The 21119-nt window shown below is 40.4% G+C and overlaps 1 protein-coding gene across 2 annotated transcripts in view; it reads right to left on the reverse strand.

Annotated features, from left to right (window-relative positions):
* ZCCHC7 (zinc finger CCHC-type containing 7) overlaps positions 1-20490 on the reverse strand; it is a 163623-nt gene extending 143133 nt beyond the window's left edge. Inside the window, exons 1-2 of one of the 2 annotated variants that reach the window (XM_084627879.1) lie at positions 20271-20490; positions 11207-11918 (exon numbers count right to left, since the gene is read on the reverse strand). In XM_084627879.1, the coding sequence (XP_084484005.1) occupies positions 11207-11894 (688 nt within the window). In that variant the 5' untranslated portion in view covers positions 11895-11918; positions 20271-20490. The remainder of the gene's footprint in view (positions 1-11206; positions 11919-20270) is intronic. The other variant, XM_084627878.1, reaches the window with a different exon arrangement.
* Between the last annotated feature and the right edge of the window lie 629 nt (positions 20491-21119).

Consider the following 21119-nt stretch of genomic DNA (forward strand, 5'->3'; position numbering starts at 1 on the left):
CAATCTTTGTGGCCAGAGATACAGATACTTGTGAAATAATATACACATTTTGGGGGTGGGAGTTCCAGGTTTTCACCAGAGTAAGCTCTCTAGCACTAAATACATTATGAGTATTCCCTGACAACACAGAAATAACAGTTACTTGTTTTCTGCAACTCCAAGCTACATTATTAATTTTCAACATACATTAAAGACACGTAACAAACATTCCAGATAAAACTTTGCCAGATGTATTAGCAGAGGTGAAACAGCACAATGATACAAAGCCAGAACAAGATCACCTCTGGAGATCTAAAAGGTATGTCAACCGTTAACACTTTAAAACCAAAAACAAAAAATTGCACTTTCCAAGATAAATTGGTGAGACCAAATTCATGAACTTGACAAGTTTGTGTTAACTTTTAAAAGCAAGTTTCCCAGGGTGATTCATAAAGTGTAAAATTGTCAGATAGTGTACTGTAAAAAGAATACTCCAAGTCGCTCCCATACTTGTTACAGACATTGTTTAGTAATTTGAAAATAAAACAAAAGCTTAACACTGGAACCATATTGTTCTATGTAAACTTAGAGCCACCCCTTCTCACTGCCATATCTTGCAGGAACTGCTATACTCACAGGTGGCAGTCTATCCTGCCTTCCCACCTTTACTAAAATTGCTGGGAGTCCTATCAGTTTAGTAATACACCAGAAGAACAGAAAATTATCCAGTGTTGAGAGTTTTCTTGGGAAACCAGGGTGGTTTAAACCCAATAGATAACTTGCCAGACTCTGGTCTCAGTTATACTGCCTTAAATCTAGAGTTACTCCACAGACTTTAACAGAGTTACTCCAGGCAGATTTACACTCTAAGAATAGATCCGTCCCCTGTGCTGTAATCTCCTCTAAAGAAGCCAAAGTACAAAATGAAGCACAGTCTGGGATTGCTCTCTTTTTAAAATGTGTATACAGTAGATTATTGGCTGTTTTTGTAAAGAATAGTATCATGTATGTATGAAGATATATTGACTATCTGAATCCAGATGTCACAGTTCTTGTCCAGTAGAAGTGAGTAAACAACACAATCGCTACATCTGAAATTCTATAAACTGTTTGTTGTTTTTTTTAACTAATGGGAATATTAGCAGATGTAAATAATATGGGGTGGAGCATTTGCATCAGGGCTTTTTACAGTTGTGTCCATAAAGATGAATTAATAAGACAAGAATCTGCCTCTTTTCCTCCATAATACGCACAGATTATTTTATATACACACACACACACACAATATTGAATGCCAATTGTAAGCACTTTCATAAGAATTAAAGTCTTCCGTAACAGTTTAGTACACAATCTTTTAACAGTCATCTAAAACTCTGCATTTTCTTGCCATTTGATATGACAGTAGTTTCATATAGTATTTTTCAAACCTTCACATTATGTCCCACACATGTGAAAAGGAAAAGGACAGAATTCTGATTTGTGACAAATTCTTGAATTTCTTCAATAGCATGAGTTACCAACATAACACAACAGTTCTCAGAATGAAATCTTCTTGTTTCCTTAGTCATCTTCATTTTAAAACTTTGACTGGCAAGACAATTTCCACTGGAAGAAGTCTTAATTTTACTTACTCCCTGGAAAAGAGAAACTCTTTCCAGTAGACAGTTTTACAAACCAGAATTATTGTCACAATAATGGTATTAGTCATGTTCTTGCTTTTCATTCTACTTTGGCCTATTATTTTTATTCTAATATGAAAGGGTGATACATTTACTTGTTTTTGTACCTATTTTAACTAAATGTTCCCCCCCCCTTTCCTCTAGTATGGCGAGTCATAAATGCTGACTCTCTTTGTACTTGTTGCCCCCTAAAAACTATTTGCATTTTTTTAATTGCTAAAAAAAATGACACCTCTACTAAAAAAGGACAAAATTAGTTTTCCCACCAGTCCCTAGAGATCTAGCTACAATATAAGACTTCTTCCCAACCTGCAAGAAACACAAATAAATGGGACAAGGAAGAAAGATCAAACTGATGAGAGAAGTGGGAAAAAAAATTCCCCTTTTAACAATCAACAAAACAGCGGGGAAAAAAAAAGTGGAAAAGTCACCCAGAATATACGACCATGTAAGCATGGGCACTCTTGCAGAAAACCTAGTCTGCAACCCAAAGCCATGGGAAATTTAAATTAGTTAGAGCTAAGGTCCACAATAGGCAGGGAAATCTGTACAGATAAAAGGGACTGCTAAGGTTGCAGGTAGACAGACTAGATCTTTTGAGATTTCTAAAGGAACTTTATTAGTTTTATTAATTTTTTTAAAATAATCAAGAGATTCAAGTGTATCCTCATTACACCGTAAAGAAGATTAACTTTTTTCTTTTAATCAAAATATCCATATGCATGTGCTGTATCTAGTAAAGGGTAGGTGGATTCCCACTGCTTATTATAGCTCCAGGGTGAATGCTGTTATAATAATTCATGTACAAAAAACTCCCCCTCCGTTTAAGTAACGTTAAGTTCTGACAAACAAAGGCAAGAAAAAATTCACATTAAAGATAAAGCATCAGTTTTAAAACTTTCCTAAGAAAAGAAGTGCATATTATAAAGTTATACATTGATTCAATACTATTGCAATGTGTAGAAAAAAATTCAGAAGTTAATGACAGCACCCTTAATTTTAAACTTAGATGATGTGATATGATGTTACACATAACTTTATTAATTTCCTCTTATTTGTGAGCATATAGTTATAAATACACACACTATATAATATTAATTATAACAGAGCCCTTCGAAAATTGAAAGATAAAATTAAGTATAGAATGAGCCTTTTAGAGACCACCATATCAGCCCATGCACTGGAACTTTTAGAGAAGAAGATTATTTACTTTCATGGTCTTCTGTCTGCATTTAAAATACATATAGTAAACCTCCATACACAAATAGTTACACAGTGCCAGATACCGCAAGCTGCTCCATGTAGCAAGATATCTCCATCCACACAGAGCTCAGTGCAAGACCTGGGCCTCAGGCGCCAATCCTGCAAGGCACCAATTCCTCCTCAGAGACACTGAGCATCCTATAGGCCACGAGAGTTTAATCTCAGTTGAGGTTGCTCGGCACCTCTCAAACTGTGCTCCAAGCAAGCAGAATCAGACCCTGAGCCCCTATTCAAAGAGAAATCTGCCAGCCAATTTTTATTTTACTGAAATATCAAAAGTGACTATAGGGTTTTATAACATGTCAAATTTCATTTTAAATTGAAATGTAAATTATTTTGTGTGTCAAAAAAATACCATGAACTTTTTTTTTGTTTGCTACATTTATATCTTAATTCATCAAATATATATCTGGACATGTACGAAATGTTCTTGGGCTAAGATTCACCTCTCTGATTTTCAGCCCAGAGTAAACCTTAAATGGAGAATTATAAACCCATAAAAGGAGGGGGGTGAGTGGGAATTAACTAAAGCAGCACTAGCCACAGTTATTGAACTGTAATTCCCAACAGTTTATCAAAGGTTAAAGCTTTATATGAAATGTCTCAAGCAAACAAAGATACAGTATATTGTTGGCAAACCTTTCTGAACAGCAACGTATTTGAAACAAAAACTCCTTTTCACTGCCCAAACCCCCTTTTTCTGTGTTATTTTGGTGTCATAAATTGATATAAATTTGTACATTGTCCCATAGTGGGGGAGTTCTTAATGTAAATATGAAACGCTAGAGATATAACTCTAATTGAATCTAATTTCATTGAAGAGAAAATATATTTTCTTTCACTGCTGAGCTAAGCATCTGTAAAAATTCCTTTCAGAATTAGAAAAAAAATTTATTTTGAGGACGGGAAGAAACGGTCATTCAGATTTTTCCTGAAGCATCAAAAGAACAAAAGATTTCTCATGTACTAAAACGAATGAAAAAACAAAATCCAGAAACAAAGTAAGGGATTGTTATAAAAATATCAAAGTTCTAGTATAAAAAGATGATACTACATTTTGCAAAGACCAAGTAGGTAAAACTGGTTATCAAAGAAAATGTTACAGGAATGGGGCAGTAAACTAAGCAGTTTTTTCCCCAAAAATATTTAAAAGATTTTCTGCTTTTGCCTAAATACATTCATAAGTAGTAAAATGGGCTATTCGCGCAGGCAGGATTGTTATAATCGTAGTCTAAGTTTCAAAGCAATTTTGCAGATTCAACACAGAGCACTAGAATTTTAACAAAATTCAGCTGTCAGGAAGAATCTGTGTAAAGCAGTAATGGTCAAAGAAGGGCTTTTCCTTTTTGGATCCTGACTAGTAAAACACTTAGATTGCAGGATTTGAGGTTGCTATATCCATTTTGACTCCAATATCTGCATATGCAGTAGTTGTTATGATTACTACTTCTAAGCAAAGCTTCACCCCAAGGCCAAATGTCAAGACCCAACATTAATAGGGCAAGAAGTAAAGTCTTTGCAGATTCTATACTTTGTTTTAAAAGCATACATTTTCATTACAATTTCATTGCAGGCTGAATGGGAAATGTAGGTAATGTAAAGGGAAGCTTAACAAGGGAAGTTTGGAGTTATCAAGACTTGTAAACCCAGCAAAAGAGAGACAGATAGACAGACACTAAAGGGGTTAGTTAAAGATGAGCAAACTGCTTTGGAAATAGCAGCTTCTATTTTACAGGATGATGACCAGTGTTACTTCTCTCATGAATCCCGCTGTTTTTAACCAATAAATTTTCAACAGAAAAAGCATCTTCAATAGACAAAGCATAAACTGTTTTGAAATGCAACACAGCGATGATAACCAAACGAAAAGGCCTGAAAAGACTTCTTCTCAGCACTGACAAAGTAAGGGTCAGCCGATTCCTAAACTGGAGTGTAAATAATCTGCCCACATGTCAGTCAGCCGTTGGTTTGTTCCACTACGGAACACCACCATAAAGAGTACTTTAAAAATCAATTTGTTGGGCAGGTAGGAGAAGAAGCAGGAAGTACTCTGTATTATAGATTGTAGAGTCTGAAGATCATTTGATAAATAGCTTTTAAAATATTTTCTAATGACCAGCAAGTTTTGGCTCAATTCTGTACAATCTGCTCTGAGTCTTCAGTTCTTCATTTGTCTGAATTTGCCATCAAAGCCAAAGCTATAAGAAGCAAAGCATTCATGCAATCACTGAGTGAAATGTTTAAATAAAAGAGTAGAGCGTAATCCTTGGTGCACACACTTTTTTGTTGAGGTATTGATCATTGTTGGAAGAAAACAGATACTATATGTGAATAAAAAGTTAAATCAGAAATCTAATCTGGAGCGCAGCTGCTGGAAGACAAGTTATCATGTGCTGGGATCCCAAACAGTAACTGCTATGTGCGGAGAACATGTAAATTAGTTAAAATATCTCATGTTGTGTCAACATCCCAAAATGTTATTACAATGCCAGCCAAAGCTGCTAAGAAGGTTCCAGAGTTTCTAATGAGGTTTTCAGTCTGCTGAGCAATGACCATAAAGGGCATTTGAATTAAACGCTTTTTACCAGAACAAGCGATATCCAGTATTTGTTACTTTTAATAGCAATTTCTAGTTGCCAGAAGTGATACTTCAAACACTCTTTCAAAAAGCTGACCTATTGTGTTAGTTAAAAACACAAGTAGCCTTTCCAATGGCCCAGTGGAGAACAATGTGTGTTGCTTCCTGGGATCTTTGGGTTCAATAAGCGCCTTAGGAATTGCACTCTGCAAACGGGTAATGGCAGAGAATGTTGGCTAAATAACCCACTTTGTCACTGATGGGAATGGGGGGATAGGAGAGAAATCATTTTTTGCTCCCCTTAGTGGGTGATCCTCAATGCTGCAACTTTGAAAACTGTCTCTCCAAATGTAGAAAAAGTGCAGAGATTAAGACGAGTGCTAGATACAGGAGAACAAATATGTTAAAAGATGGTCCTTAATGAGGGAATGGATGAAATCTTGACAGCTACAGGAGATTAGCCCTCTCATCATACATACCCTTATTGGGGTAGAGAAGAGGTGAAAGCCCATCTTTCAAAGGTCTGTGATACCTCTGCCTCAAAAATGAATTATATATATTTACAAAATAAAAATCTGCAATTTTTGTCTCTATATTTGTCTCACGCACAAAGCATTTACATGTCCTGGAAATACACAGTAAAGGTCCAACTCTAGAAGATAATCCCTGCTTAAAATGCCAAATGAAAAAAAAAACATTCCCTTTCATTGTGCAAAATGGCAAAAGCAGTGGAACGTACCTTCAAAAATATCACACATGGAAGGCTAAAAAAAGAGCCAATGTACATATGGAACAAGAGATATGGTCACTGTTGGTCACTCTCCCTTTGGATCTAACTTGCTTCATGAAATTTTGACAGCCTTGATCAATTCCAAGCCATGTGCAATCTTGTAACATAAAACTGAGATCAGGGTGAGACCCGTCAGAATCACGGGAGAAACAGTAGCTATTTGCAGAGTTCCAGAGACACCTTAGCAGGAAACAAGAAAGCCAGTACCTACCCTCGTCTCCTCAAATAACAAAGCGTAGCCAGATATCACTGCATAGCTATAATTAAAAGTTGGTGTCATCACAAGTTTTGGTTAAAAAAAAATATTGGCGGGAAATTGAAATAAAACCAAAATGTAAAGGGTACCATGAATCTTTAGAGAGGCTGAAGGAAGGGTCAAAATATAAGGGATTTCATATATGTACCTCAGAGCCATGTTGCACAGGTTGGGAATTTGAACAGCATGATTTAAAACTTTCAGAATTTTAATTCAAAATAGAAATAGCAGAAGCAGCTTGATTTGTGCAGCAAGCACCAAAACACTTCTTCCCAGCATAAAAGGAACACATCTTTCTGTCTCAATGGAAAATGCAGGTCACTGTATGCTTTTCCATCTCTTCTAAGTATCACCATAATAGACACAGGATCGAAACAGGAAGTTTATGTATGGAAGGGATTCCGTGTGTGCGCTTGGGGAACCAAGGAAGGATGTTCTTTGTTTTTATAATTTAAAAATAATATGGTTCTTAGCTTAAACTATGGTGGCAAATATGATGTAGAAAACTTAACACAATAAGGAGGGGTGCTTCATTCCTTTCCCTGGAGCAGTAATTTTTTATTCTCGTGGAACCTCACTATCTTTATCTCCATGTCTCAAGTACAAAGAAAGGCCCACCAAATGATTGACACAACAGGCCACTCCAATAGTCACAGTATTGTCCATGTTTCATTCCCTTTTTAGTGTGAATTAAACTGGGCACTACATATACCAACAGACTGTCACAAGAGGTCTCTCAAATTTATACAGCCGTAAGTAACTTTGACAAAAAATAAAGGTTTCACCAGTTATTAAATGTTATATCCCCCCTACGCTCAAGTTAAAAGCCTTAAAAAGTAGTAATTTACATAGTAGGTATTCACAGTAAATCAACAGAAGTGATGTTTAATTCTCTGCCCCAAACATTCTGAGAGTATAACTAAAAATATTTCTCAAAATAATTCCTACATGAATTAGAGGAAATAAATCTCTGAAAGAATAATTTGCTAATAAAATTACAATGAAAACAAATTAACACCTTGTTTTTCCTTATCTTCTTTTGATTTGACATGACTGTGTTCAAGTTTCAGCAAAACACTTGTACTTGGAGTCCACAGCACCTGAGAGATGATGCTGTGAAGCTCAATAAATAAATTATGGATATATTAGATGTTGAAGACTTGCAGGTTTTGCTCCTTAAAATTGACATGTTACAGTTATCCATGAATCCACTAAGTTTGAATGCATTAATATTTTGATAGTCTTTTGGTTTTTACTTTTATACCAGCAAAAGACAAAAATAATTTTCAGCCCTGTGCTGTCTTTACCTTCCACATCACAGTATTTGTTTTACAAACAAAATACCAGATGGAGCAAACTTTTCTGCATTGAGTATGCTTGAACAGAGGTTGTTTAAATTTCAGTGAAAATACAGACATACTGATTTAACCTACACCTCTTCTAAGATGCATGCTGCGCTTTACCTCTCAGTCTTTTGCGTTCAGGCTGGGGGTTTAGGCTCAGAGCACACAGTTCCTTTCTGGCTCTCACATACATTAGACTACTCTCAAACATATCATCATTAGCTTGCACCTTTTAAACAGAAAAAACTGTGTAAATCTTGAGATGTTTTGCAAAGTAAATACATATGAAAGGAGGAAACAATACCTGAACAAAAACAAATTAAGTTCAATGCAAATATTTAAAAGAAGGCTACAGCATGGTACCAGACTCCACAGTGTAACTGATCACTGTCCTGTAAATCATAAAGCATGAGCTTACCCTTGACAATACCATTACTGATGTTAGTCAAAAACATGGGAAGGGTTTCTGAAGGGTTTTGCTGCAAATGAAGCAAAACTACCTCTGGATATTATGCACAAGTTAATTTTTCTAAATGCTACACTTTGAGTTTAGGCAGCTGCACAACAAAATTATGGTAGTGCAATAAGAGAACAAAGATTTGAATTTTCACATTGGCATCACATTTAATAAAATCACTATTTTGATAAACTAATTACAAAATATTTCCAAAAAAATTCATGTAATATAAAAAGCTTACGTATTCTTTACACATTTCTCTATCTTCTGCTGTGGGGTAATTTTTATAACCACCATGGGCAATTCCTATAGGTAAGCCTACGAAGGATGTGTAGAGTCAAAAAATAAACTAATCACCTTCCTGTCCAATATGGTTATTCACTGAACAATATAAGATGACCAAAAAAAAGTGACATGTACACAAGTTACCAGTAACAACGTATCATTTTGCTGTGCACAAACTGTATTGCCAAATGTCCTGGTACATTTGCTGCCTGAAAGCCACAAAGCATTCTGTTAAAGAAACATATATACTTTATACTGCCATAACACATTGGTTGTGGTTTTAAGAAAGGAAAGAAAATGTGAAAATATAAAAAGAAAACAATCAAATAAAATTTAGTAAAATTAGGCTTTAATACTTATCTATTATACTTTTAAATTATTTTTAAGAGAGATTTATAGGGAGAAAACATATTTCATAGAGAACGTGACAATCTGGAAATGTGATGTGGCAACTTGTGGTCTGTACCACTATACTTGCCATTGATTTGAGAACAATGTGCACAGCAATCTTTTTGTGAAATTTCTAGACAATGGGCAGCCGCACAATGATCTCAAAGCAACACAGTGTGGTAAAGGGCATATTATAATCTATTTAGCAAGTAACTACAGAAAAGCAAACCAGAGAAAAACACATTCTGTTGGTGGGACGTTATAGAATTCTTACAGGCAAAGAACAGACCATTTAAAGAAGGGAAAGAAGACATATTTCTGGCTTCCTCCCTCATTACAAATATGTGGGCAATAGGGGTACTAACCGTTTGAACAATAATTCTGAGGCAATCTCTTGCTTACTGATATTAGTCCATATATTAGCAACTAAGAACGTCTCCCTCAACACCCACAACTATATAGTGTGTCATTTGTGGGCACCAAAAGAAAACTAAAGCAATATAGGGCTGAGAAAGTGCTACCCATATTTTTGTGAGTCAAAGCTGAGTAAAAGCCCCAACTGCTACAGGTGACCTGACAGGCCTTACTGTACTGAATCAATATCTCTGACAGCAATGCTCCCTCTCAAGTGACTGACAGGGGACACTGTTTCTGGAAATTATCTCAGTGCAACAAGAGACTAGCATGCACAGGGAAAGGAAAGATGACAGTCAAGTAGATTTTTCAGTCATTGGTTCCAGAATACATATTATCCTAGCAATAAAATAATCATCACAACATGCGGCCAATGTGATAACTTCACCATGGAAAGGACTTGCAAAGAACAAGTCTCTACAATCAATTCTTTGAATTACCTCATCTTCTTTGACTTTCCTCTACAGTAATTTGGAAACATATTTTTAAAAAGCTAGATATCAATAATCCCACTGTTTAGGAATCACTGTGTACTATTTCATGCAGGATTTGTATATTGTGGATAGTAAATTTTAGAAAACAGCTAAGTATCAGTATAACTGAATTATTTACACTGACCACAGGGATTATACCTTTCCTCCTACTGTATTTTTCAGTAGTCTTAGTTTTGTGATTTCTCCCTCCAATTTTGCTTATTTTCAAATTTCTCTTGACATTGCTATATTTTCACTACCTACTTATTTGCTTTGATCACAATAATTAACCATTGTATACCTTTCTTACTTCTATTCTTGCTTCCCAAATATTGGTTTATCTTTTTTCTCCCCGATAAACACCTCTACCCCGATATAACGCGACCCGATATAACACAAATTCGGATATAACGCGGTAAAGCAGAGCTCTAAGGGGCGGGGCTGCGCGCTCCGGAGGATCAGCGTGTCAGGCTCCAACACACTCCTCTGAGCGGTGTGTTAAAGGTGCCGGGCTGGGGCTGACGGGCAGAGAGTCTCAGGGGGCAGTCAGGGGACAGGGAGCGGGGGGATTTGAATGGTTCGGAGGTTCTGGGGGCGGGGCAGTCCGGGGACGGGGGCGTTGGATAGGGCGTGGGAGTCCCGGGGGGCCTGTTAGGGGGCAGGAGTGTGGATAGGGGTCGGGCAGTCAGAGGGGTTGGGTAGGGGGTGGGCAGAGGACAAAGAGCAGGGGGCTTAGATAGGCGGTGGGGTTTTGGGAGGGGTGGTTAGGGGCAGGGGATCTCTGGAGGGAGTAGTCAGGGGACAAGGAGTTGGGGGGGTTGGATGGGTCGGGGTCAGTCAGGGGGCACTTCCTGCCTATTAATAAGGAAAATGCTTGAGGCCAAAGCAAGTTCGATATAATGCGGTTTCACCTACAACGTGGTAAGATTTTTTGGCTCCCGAGGACGGTGTTATATCGGGGTAGAGGTGTAATAGGTTTATTTAACTAATTAAATTCCTTCTGAATTCCCCCCTCTCTCTCTGTCAGTTCTTTGAGGTAGAGACACTGTCATTTGCTTCTCTGCAAAGCACTATGCACGTCTGGCACTACTCAAATAATACACATCAGTATTAACGATTATCTGCTAGACACATTTTATGTCTGCCATCCCACTTTACAACTTCCTCCTTTGGGTTTTTGCCACCTTGTACTGCATCTGCTTCTTTCCCTTTATAATACTGACATCAATATCATGGTAACCAGATCTTCCCATCAGTTTCCTTTACTCTATTCAGTGTTATCTACACAAAAGTACTGACCTTCACTGACAGCAGTTCCACAGCCTTCAAGGTTCAAAATGATATTTTCATCTCTGACATCTGCATCACATCCCAACAGCATCCAACTCTCCACATTATCGCTTTCAGAGATTGTGCTCTCCTCTTCTTTCTCCTCATTTGAACTATCCTCTATTACCAGAATCTCTTGGATCATGCGTACTCTACCAGCAGAAGTTGGTTTAGACTTCTTATTAGCCCTTTTCTCTTTACTTGAATTTTTTCCATCAGAATCCAAGGTAGTAGGTGCAGAAGCTCTTGCAGGGTTCCATGTGGAACATCCTAGTTGACTGTATTGCTTAGCTGGTGTTAGGGAGGTTGCTGTCTTCTTCACTTTGCTTTTGTAAACACTGTCTTCATCAGGTGTGTCAGACAAGATGATGACCTCAGGGCCATCTGAAATCTGAATAACATCATTGTCCGAAAATATACGGTTCTTGCCCTGATCCAATTTATTGATCAAAACTGAACTCTGACCTTCCGTCTTCTCCGCAGAGTCCACTACCTCCTCATTCTCTTCCTGCCCATTGACTTCTCCAAGACTCTGTGCATAATGGACCTGGCTATAGAGATGAAATTCTACCTCACTGTCAACACTTAGTTCGCTGGATGACTCTTCACGATAAAGGTCATCATCATACGCTTCTATGTCTCCATGCCCCCCGAACATTCTGGAAAGAAAGTAGACCCGTATCTAGGAAAAATAAAACACCTTATCAGTAAAGCCAATTCCACACAAGGTCAAACTAAAAAGAAAAGCACACAACATAACCTTACATACACAAGTTTTTACAAAAGTAACCAATGTAAACGTAGCTAAAATTGCAAACAAATTGCAGATTTTAAGTGTAGAAAAAAATAATGCTTATGACCACTGAACAAGGGGTTTTGCACCCTCTCTAATTTAAATCTCCATTTGAAATGGTGTACACACCAACAATTTGAAGAGAGTCCTATTATTGAGCCTCATCCCAAGATTATTGAGCTCACGGCAAAGATTAACGTGATCACCTGCTCGGCAAGTCCAAGGACAGAGAGAAGGACAACATAGGAATCCTGCTGTTTCACAGCCCTTGGCTTATCACTAGGGCTGGGCAGGAAATATCATTCCCATACGGCAAGAATTTTTGAAAACTCGAAAAACATTCTTGTTCTCAATAGAGACAAAAGTAAAAATCTCAAAATTTTTCAAAAAGTGAACAGTTTAATGGTTCCGGTGAAGCAAAACATTTTGTTTTGATAATTTCAAAACATTTTGGTTTGGTTTGACCTTTTTAAAAACTTTTTTTTAAAATAATAAATTAAGTTTAATTTCAAAATGACAAGTCATTTTGCACTAAAAAACCTAAAACTTTTCCTTTTGAAAATGTCAAGATGGGACATTTTGACAAATTAAAAAAAATTAACTTTTTGGGGGGTTAGAAAGTTTGTTAAAACCTGCCCTTTCCAACGAAATTTCAGTTTTCAGAAAAAATTCAGTTCCATCAAAAAATTTCTGACCATTTCTTAACACAGCTAATTGAGCTACTTTCTGGCCTGGTACTGGAGTCTCCAAAATTTATAAATTTGGAAGACTTTAACACCCATACAGATGACACTTCTATCTAGCATGAAACCTCTTTTCCACCATGACAACTACAACATTCTGTGTAGGATCCCTCTGAATTGGTGGGTCCACTAGAGGAGACTCATCATCCATTCAGTTTCAAGAAAGAACACCATGACAGAGAGCTCTATTTAGCTACATGACCTGTGCAATGATAGTCTGGCAAAGGCCCTATAGTCATCTGTTGACCACTACTCTTGGTGCACTGGCCATTAGACACACCTTCCTCCCATTGCCTTGGTTCACTGATGACCTATGTTCGATAAAGCATGAGAGAATGAGATTAGAACACTCTGACATAAAATGCATCCAAACGGGATTAGGACCAAACAAATATATGCAATGCTATGCTGCAACTGTGAGAAATGTTAAAAAAAAGTCTGCCACAGCATCTGTAAAATCTTGACTAGCTGACCTGTAATAGCTAAAGTACAAGCACTGATTCAACAAGACAATCTCTGACTCAACTAGCATCTACCTTGAAGAGACCTTGTATTACTTTCAGAGGCAGAGGGCTTGGCAGTGAGTCTCTTAAACTCAATATAAGCTCTCCAGGTCCAAACAGACGGAATCAGAGCAGAGGATGAGGAACATACCACCTTCCTGGACAGAGTTTTTGCCCAATCAAGCAACCTTATGCCACCGTATACTAATAATCTGAGATTTGTGAAAGCAAGTATAGAATACTTCCTTCAACAAGGCGAGCTCACCATCACGGTTAAAAAGCAATACTTTGGCTTGTGTTCAAGAAGCCATCACTCAACTCAAATAATCTTGCCTATTATTGTTGTGTCTTTAACCCTCGCATTCTAGACAAAGTTATTGAGAAGCTGGTCAGTGAGCCATGGCCAAAAACATAAGCATCCAATGTTAGATCTATTAGGACTCTGACACTTGATCATGAGGTGCTGCTCACCCATGTAGACAACATTAGTGCAATTTGGCCCATCCCCATTAACGTCTATTCATTCTCTCCTATCAGACTCCAGAGGATCAGGATGGATAACTAACTGCTCCTCCTCCTCACCGTGGCTCTTGAACTGGGGAGTCTTACAGAGATCAATCGTGTCTCCTCTCTTCTTCAGCATATATGTCAGATTACTGGGGAGATGAGATAATATAGACTTTAACATCAATAAGATGATGGCATCCAGCTCCCCATCTCATACTTCCCAAACATGGGCAATAACTTAACTCATACTTCCTAGTGCTGGAGTGAGAAAAAATACTTGGATGAAAAGTGGCAGATCAAGCTCTAGCCAAGGAAGATTGAAATTATATTGGTAGGAAGAAGAGAAAGCCCTTGACAGAAATTGACACAGCTTTCCCTTCATCCTCTTTTGAAGACATCTGCACTCAGACTGCGATAGAGAAGTCCTGGAATCTTACTGAACTTCTATTGACATTCAAATAGCCAGAAATGCTTTTTTCTATCTTCAGCTAAAGAGGATATTTCCTTTCAGATATGGGCCTACCAATAAGGACCTTTATGCTGGACTACCACAAAGCACTCCCTTATGTTAGAGTGAAAAAGCCAAGCAGAAGCTTCTGCTGGTCCACCGTTTTCCTACAGCACATCACACTGGTGAGTCACACTCCACACTGTCTCCTCATCCTGTTCAAGATCCACATCAAGGTCCTGGTGCTAATACACAGAAGGTGCAGGGATCTGGCCAAATGCGGTAGCTAACGGCGGTAGGTAACACGGCACAACTTTTGGTGCAAGGCTTCCCTCAATATGTTCTAGAGTTCAAGACCATTAGATCATCTAGTCTAGTATCACGGGAAACTCAGTAACAAATATCCCTATGTTGAGCCCAATGATTTCAGTTAAATTAAAGCATTTTAGTCCTCAGGAGACTAAGCTGCTTTGTGCCACAGGCAAAGAACAAAAATGGTTGTAAAATGGCTGGCAGTGTCTCTCGGACACTAAACGAGAACCCAGTTAAAGGAACACAGCCAAGTTGAAAAAAAAAGTCACACTTGTCTGAACTTCTTTAAACCACTGTTGTTACAGGCAACACCCTAGAATTCTAAAATAAAGAGATTAGAGAAAAAACCATTGTATTTTTTTCAACTTATTTACATGGTGCATTTGACAGCAGTTTTCTGTATAGCCATTTAGAAAATAAGTTTCTTAGGGGAGAGATTTTTTTTAAAATAGCATCATGTGATTGAAAAATGACAAACATTGTAGGGGATGGGGGGGGGGGTGGAAAAGAGCAAGGTGTAGTTACTGACTAGAAGGCAGAGTTACATACAGGATGGAGAAAGAATACCCAACAGTCGTACCAAATGAAGCTCTGGAATAATGGCTAGTAAAACACATTCTCTTGCAGAAAGCTCCTTCATTGGCCACAGTTGAGAAGGTACTAATGTTGTGCACAACAGCCAATTGGGTGGCCTGGCATATGCTATCCCTTGCCGCCACCACCATCCTGCATTGGGAAGAACAGTACCCCTTATATTAAAAACTGTTCATGGACTTGCTTGAACCAACTTCACATACCCTGTGTCTCTATGACGTCTTTTGCTCTCCCCACAATTCCTCTGCTAATCTAATACTGTCCTCCTGATACCCCCAACATATAGCACACAGATGGTACGATGGCCTTTTCCTCTCCTGCTCTTGCCATCTGGAAGACAACTCTTGTTTAAATAACTCTCCATCTTATTTCAAATATAATTTGGAAACATCTTTTTTAACACTATCTCCTTGCAGCTGCAAAGACAGCCTTTCAGATGTGGACCCATGGAGGGTTTTTTCCCTGAGTCTGTAGTCACCTCCAGTGCACCTGCTACAGCTCAAATCTTCACAAATCAGCAGCCAACAGAATTGACAAATCTAGTCAGTTTCTCTGATGCTACTTAATACCAGATGGACAGCAATAAAACTGAAGAGCAAAATTGACATGATACTTAACTGCTGGTTGCTGCTAAGAATATTAGCATCAAAGGCATTTGAAGTAATCCAGGATGGGAAAGAGGCTATAGAAAAAACAGAGAATGAGAAGGGATAAGGCTCCAGCAGAAACCAGGATACTGAGAAAGAAAAGAGCAGCAGAATTCTACTGTGGTCAGAAGGCCCTGCGATGGCAGGGGTCTCTGGTAAATATTTCAGGCTCTATCTATACATCTTCATTTTTCTCTTCCTGTACTTTTATGTAATCTCTGTAGTGGTGTTACTTAACTCTAATCTGTTTTAGGACAAAGGCTGTATTAAAGAAGTTCTACAAAATAAAGATGTGTTGTATTGTTTAATGGAGTATGCACAAGAGAAAGGAGAATAGCTAGTCTTTTTGCCAAGTATGAAAAACAAAACAAAACAAAGCAGCAAATGAAGATATTCTGTTCTAGAAAAATCAATGGTCTTAGAGAACTGCCAAAACCTATTCAATCCACACCTGCTTGTTCAGATTTAAATCATTTGAGATTTGGATAATACCTGTAACACTTAAGAGTCCAGACTAGAAAATCTCTATTCCATTTTATCTATATTTAATTAAATAGGCTAAAGCACTACACAGCTCATGTATCATGAATAATACCACTATGACAACTGAAGATGTGCAATGCATAATGTCTATTTAACTTACTGAACTGGTGTTTTTAACATTTTAAATTATTCTAACAGAAGTTCAGATAGATGGCTGTAAACTTAAATTAATCTTTAAACAAATCTATTTAAACTGAAACACATTTTATTTAAATTGAAATCATTTTAATCCATCCTGCCCCGGAGCTGACATAGGATGTATCTAAGTGTCTTTTATCCCAGTTTCAAGTAGCACAGAAGTAGATGGAGGGCGCCACGAGGTTGACACTAATGGATAAAGTGGTCCTGCTGTTATGATTACTTCAGAGGCAAAGGAATGATAGCTTGCATTGCTAAACAGCAGCCTATCCAAACAAATAAGAAGCAAAAGGAGAGACTAAGTGCTCTTTCTTGTAATGTTAGTTTTCTAGCATGTTTGTAGTTTGTTCAAATGGAGAGAAATAGTTTTCAGGTAGAGCGAAAACTGCTTTAAACAAAAAAATATTGAGTTGAGACAGAAATGGTGTCTTAAACAGAATCATCAGACACAGAGATGAGCAAAATATGTTGGGGAAGAGTCAAAACAGCTTTTGTAAAGGGAACTCATGCCTCACCAATCTATTAGAATTCTTTGAGGAGATCAACAATCATGTGGTCAAGGATGATCCAGTGGATAGAGTGTATTTGGACTTGCAGAAAGCATTTGACAAGGTCTCACACCAAAGGCTTTTAAGCAAAGTGATGGGATAAGAGGGAAGGTACTCTCATGGATCAGTAACTGGTTAAAAGATAAGAAATAAATTATAAGAATAAATAGTTAGTTTTCACAATGGAAAGAAGTAAATAGCGGGGTCCTCCAAGGATCTGTACTGAGACCTGTGCTGTTCAACATATTCATAAATGATCTGGAAAAGAGGGCGGAAAAGGTGGCAAAGTTTGCAGATGATACAATATTACTCAAGATACTTAAGACCAAAGCAGACTATGAAGATTACAAAGGAATCTCAACAAAATGGCAGATGAAATGCAGGATCGGTAAATACAAATTAATGAACATTGGAAAACATAATTCCCATAATACATACAAAATGATGGTTTCTAAATAAACCGTTACCAGTCAAGAAAGAGATCTTGGAGTCCTTGTGGCTAGTTCTCTGAAAACATCCACTCAATGTGCAGAGGTAGCCAAAAAGTTAAGTGTTAGAAACCATTTAAAAAGGGATAGATAAGAAGAGTGAAAATATCATAATGCCATATAAATCAATGGTATACCCACACCCTGAATAATGCATGTGGTTCTAGTTGCCCCATCTCAAAAAAGACATATTAGAAATGGAAAAAGAACAGAGAAGGGCAACAAAAATGATGAGGGGGATGGAACAGATTCCATGTGAGGAGAGATCAAAAAGATTGGGACTGTTCAGTTTAGAAAACAGATGACTAAGGGGGGATATGAGAGAGGTCTATGAAATCATGACTGGTGTGGAGAAAGTGACTAAGGAAGTGTTATTTACCTCTTCATATAACAAAAGAACCAGGGGTCACCCAATGAAATTAATAGATAGCAGGTTTAAAACAAACAAAAGGAAGTATTTCCTTCATACAATGCACAATCAACCTGTGAAACTCATTGCCAGGGTACGTTGTGAGGATCAAAAATATAACTGGGTTCAAAAAAGAATTAGGTAAGTTCATGGAGGATAGATCCACCAATGGCTATTACACAAGAAGGTCAGGGACACACCCTTATCCTCCAGGTATCCCTAAACCTCCAATTTTCAAAAGCTGGGACTGGGCAACAGGGGATATAATTGCCCTGTTCTGTTCATTCCCTCAGAAGCATCTAGCATCGGCCACTATCAGAAGGCAGGATTCTGAGCCACTTGGACCACTGGTCTGACCTAGTGTGGGCATTCTTATGTTCTTATAAAGAATTAAAAACTTCAAGGATTCTTTACAATAATCTCTTAGGAATGTTATCTTTCAGAGCTAGTTCTTAGTACAGGTTTCATTTTATTATAAAAGACTCAAGAAACTTTATTTTGAGTGTTTTGAAAGTTTTTTCACTTTGGGGAAAAACACTTTTTCCCACCATGATCACAGAATGGGGCAATTCCATTGAAATCAGCTGAGTTGTTCCTTTACATCAAGGATTAATTTTACCTGAAGACCTAAGCACAGCTCTCTGCCAACAGTCCATATGATGAACTTATAAATAACCCAACATTATTCCAGTATAGAAGATCATAAAGATGGAGGTTTTTAGGACAGTGAATGGGGAAGGAGAGGAAAGGTGATAACCCAACTGTCTATGCTGAATATACGCGGTACCCATCTACAGAACACACAAGTGTAATTTTATTGAAATTATATTAATCTCTTCTCCCCCTCCAAGTGCCTCCTTCTGAACTTTCCCATAAAATACAAAGTTCTAAGGATGAAACTGCCAGGGACGCACTACTCACTCTTTTCCTGAACTGTCTAGGGATTTACAGGTTTGGCACTCATATAGCAATTGAAGAACTAGACATTTATACAAAAACACAGAAGACAAGAACTTTTTTTTTTTTAATACCACACAGCTCTAAAATTTAAGGCATTTAGCACTACTAAAAGCTTTTATGGTACAAGACAGCAGAGCCTGGCCCACCTCAGCTTAAATAAAGACAACAGGTGCCAACATGAGATGTACCATCTTGGTCTAAGTAGACACTACTTGGATCAAGAGGGAGTACTGCATGCTGGGACCCCACTATCAAGGCCAGCTGCAATACACGGATTTATACTAGTTAGGTGTAAAAGGGTCAAAATTTGGGAGCCAGCATCATATGGAAACCATGTCATATGTGTGCAGTTTGGGACTGGGGAAGGGAGAAGAGAAAAGGGGTAGGCGGTAGGGAGGTGACTCTGGGCAGGATGTGATGAGGTGGGGGGGGGGCACTGATGCAGAGGACATGTACTGGAAGTGGGGGGCGTCTCCAGGGACTGAGACAGGGTATATGTGGTGAAGAAGCAGCTCTGGGTAGGGGAGTCTGAGAAAAGGGGCATTTGAACTCTGGGGAACAGGAGGTATACGGGGGTGAAGAGGCTCCGGAGGCAGGGGGCTTTAGGACCATGGAGCTTGGGGCCAGGCAGGAGGCTCTGGGCAAGGACCAGAGCATGCTGCGGAAGAGTGGCACGGGCCTCTGGAAACAGGGGGGATGAAATGCAGAGATAGACAGGGGACATGGGGGGAGGCACTGGCCGGGCGGAGTGCACAGGGAACACAGAGATAGGCGAGGCTCTGGCTAGGTAGAGAGGGAAAGCTCTGGGTTGGGGAAGGGGCTGGCCAGGCAGGGGGCACGGAGGAGAAAAGGGTGTGGGGGAGCCTCTGGCCGGGCAAGGGGCAGAGGTGGCTCTGGACAGGTAGGGGGTATGGAACACAAGGGGCTGGGGGTGGACATTCAGGGGCTCTGGCAGGCCAGGGACAAGGGGAGTGGGTGGGGAACTTGGAGGGGGGGAAGAGGTTCTGGCCGAGGAGGAAGCATGGAAGAGAAGGGACTTGGGGGGGGGGGGGCATTCAGGGGGTGGACGTGGCTCTGGACAGATAAGGGGTATGGAACAGGACGGGGAGGGGGGACTCTGGCCAGGGAGGGGGCATGGAAGAGAAGGGGGGTGGGGGCATTCGAGGGGGGGCGCTCTGCCCGGGGACGGGGGGCTCTGGCCGGCGAGGGGGTATGGAAGAGGAGGGGTGGGGGGCATTCGAGGGGGGGTCGCTCTGGCTGGGCAAGCGGGGCTCTGGACAGGTAGGGGGAAAGGAAGAGGACGGGGGGAGCGCTGAGGAAGGGTGGAGGCGGGGGAGGCCCGGCCCGGCCCGGCCCGCCACGCTGGGAGCTGCCTGCCCGCCGGCGGCCCCGCTCACTCACATACTCGCTGCCGGCTCCTGCACCAGGAAGCACCAACCAGGAAACCCCGCTACCGGAACACGCGCCGGGGACGCCCCCGAGGCCCCGCCCATTGCGCCGGCACTTCCTGCGGAGGGGAGGGCTGCTGAACGCGCGTGTCACGGGCGCGAGCTCCGCGTTTCCCCTGGCCCCGCGCGCCGCTGGCGAGGCGCGGTCCCAGCGCAGGGCCAGGCCGCTTCCCTCTGCGCGCGGACGGAGACTGGGCTGCGCCGAACCGCCAAAACACTACATGTCCCATGAACCCGTGGGGCTTCCGACGTGACCGCGGCACGTGGCGCCCAGAGGGGCGGGAGTGGAGGCGGGACCGGTCGGGTCAGGGCGCGTGGCGCCAGACTGGCCGTTGCGAGCGTTGCCCGGGGCGTGCGGGCTGGCCGCGTGCGCGGGGTTGCCATGCGGGGGGAGGTGGGAACCGCTTGGTCTCAGCGCGCCTGCCCGAGACCCATAGCCCCGGGGGCCAGAGTGAGGCGCGCAGAGAGCCTGGACCCACAGCGGCTGACCCCACAGTGGTGCTCCACTGCCTGAGCCTGCCCCGGCGGCCCCCGTAGAGTACTGACCTCTGAGGACCCTGGGCAGCGACCCTGCCTGAGTCTGCAGAGAGCCTGGACCAATGGCCCCAAGAGCGTGGACTGATCCCAGAGTGACCAACACAGTGACGCTGCCTGAGTCTGTAGAGACCTATAGCATCAGAGGAGGGGACTGACCCCATCTACAGAGAGCCAGGACCAAGAGTCCCGACTGGAGAGGGGACTGATCCCAGCCTAATTGACCGTGCAATATTTGCCCAAGTCTGCAGAGCCTGGAATGACAGCT

This window comes from Lepidochelys olivacea (genome assembly GCF_965140295.1).
Source record: "Lepidochelys olivacea isolate rLepOli2 genome assembly, chromosome: 5".
In the NCBI taxonomy this organism is placed as follows: domain Eukaryota; kingdom Metazoa; phylum Chordata; order Testudines; family Cheloniidae; genus Lepidochelys; species Lepidochelys olivacea.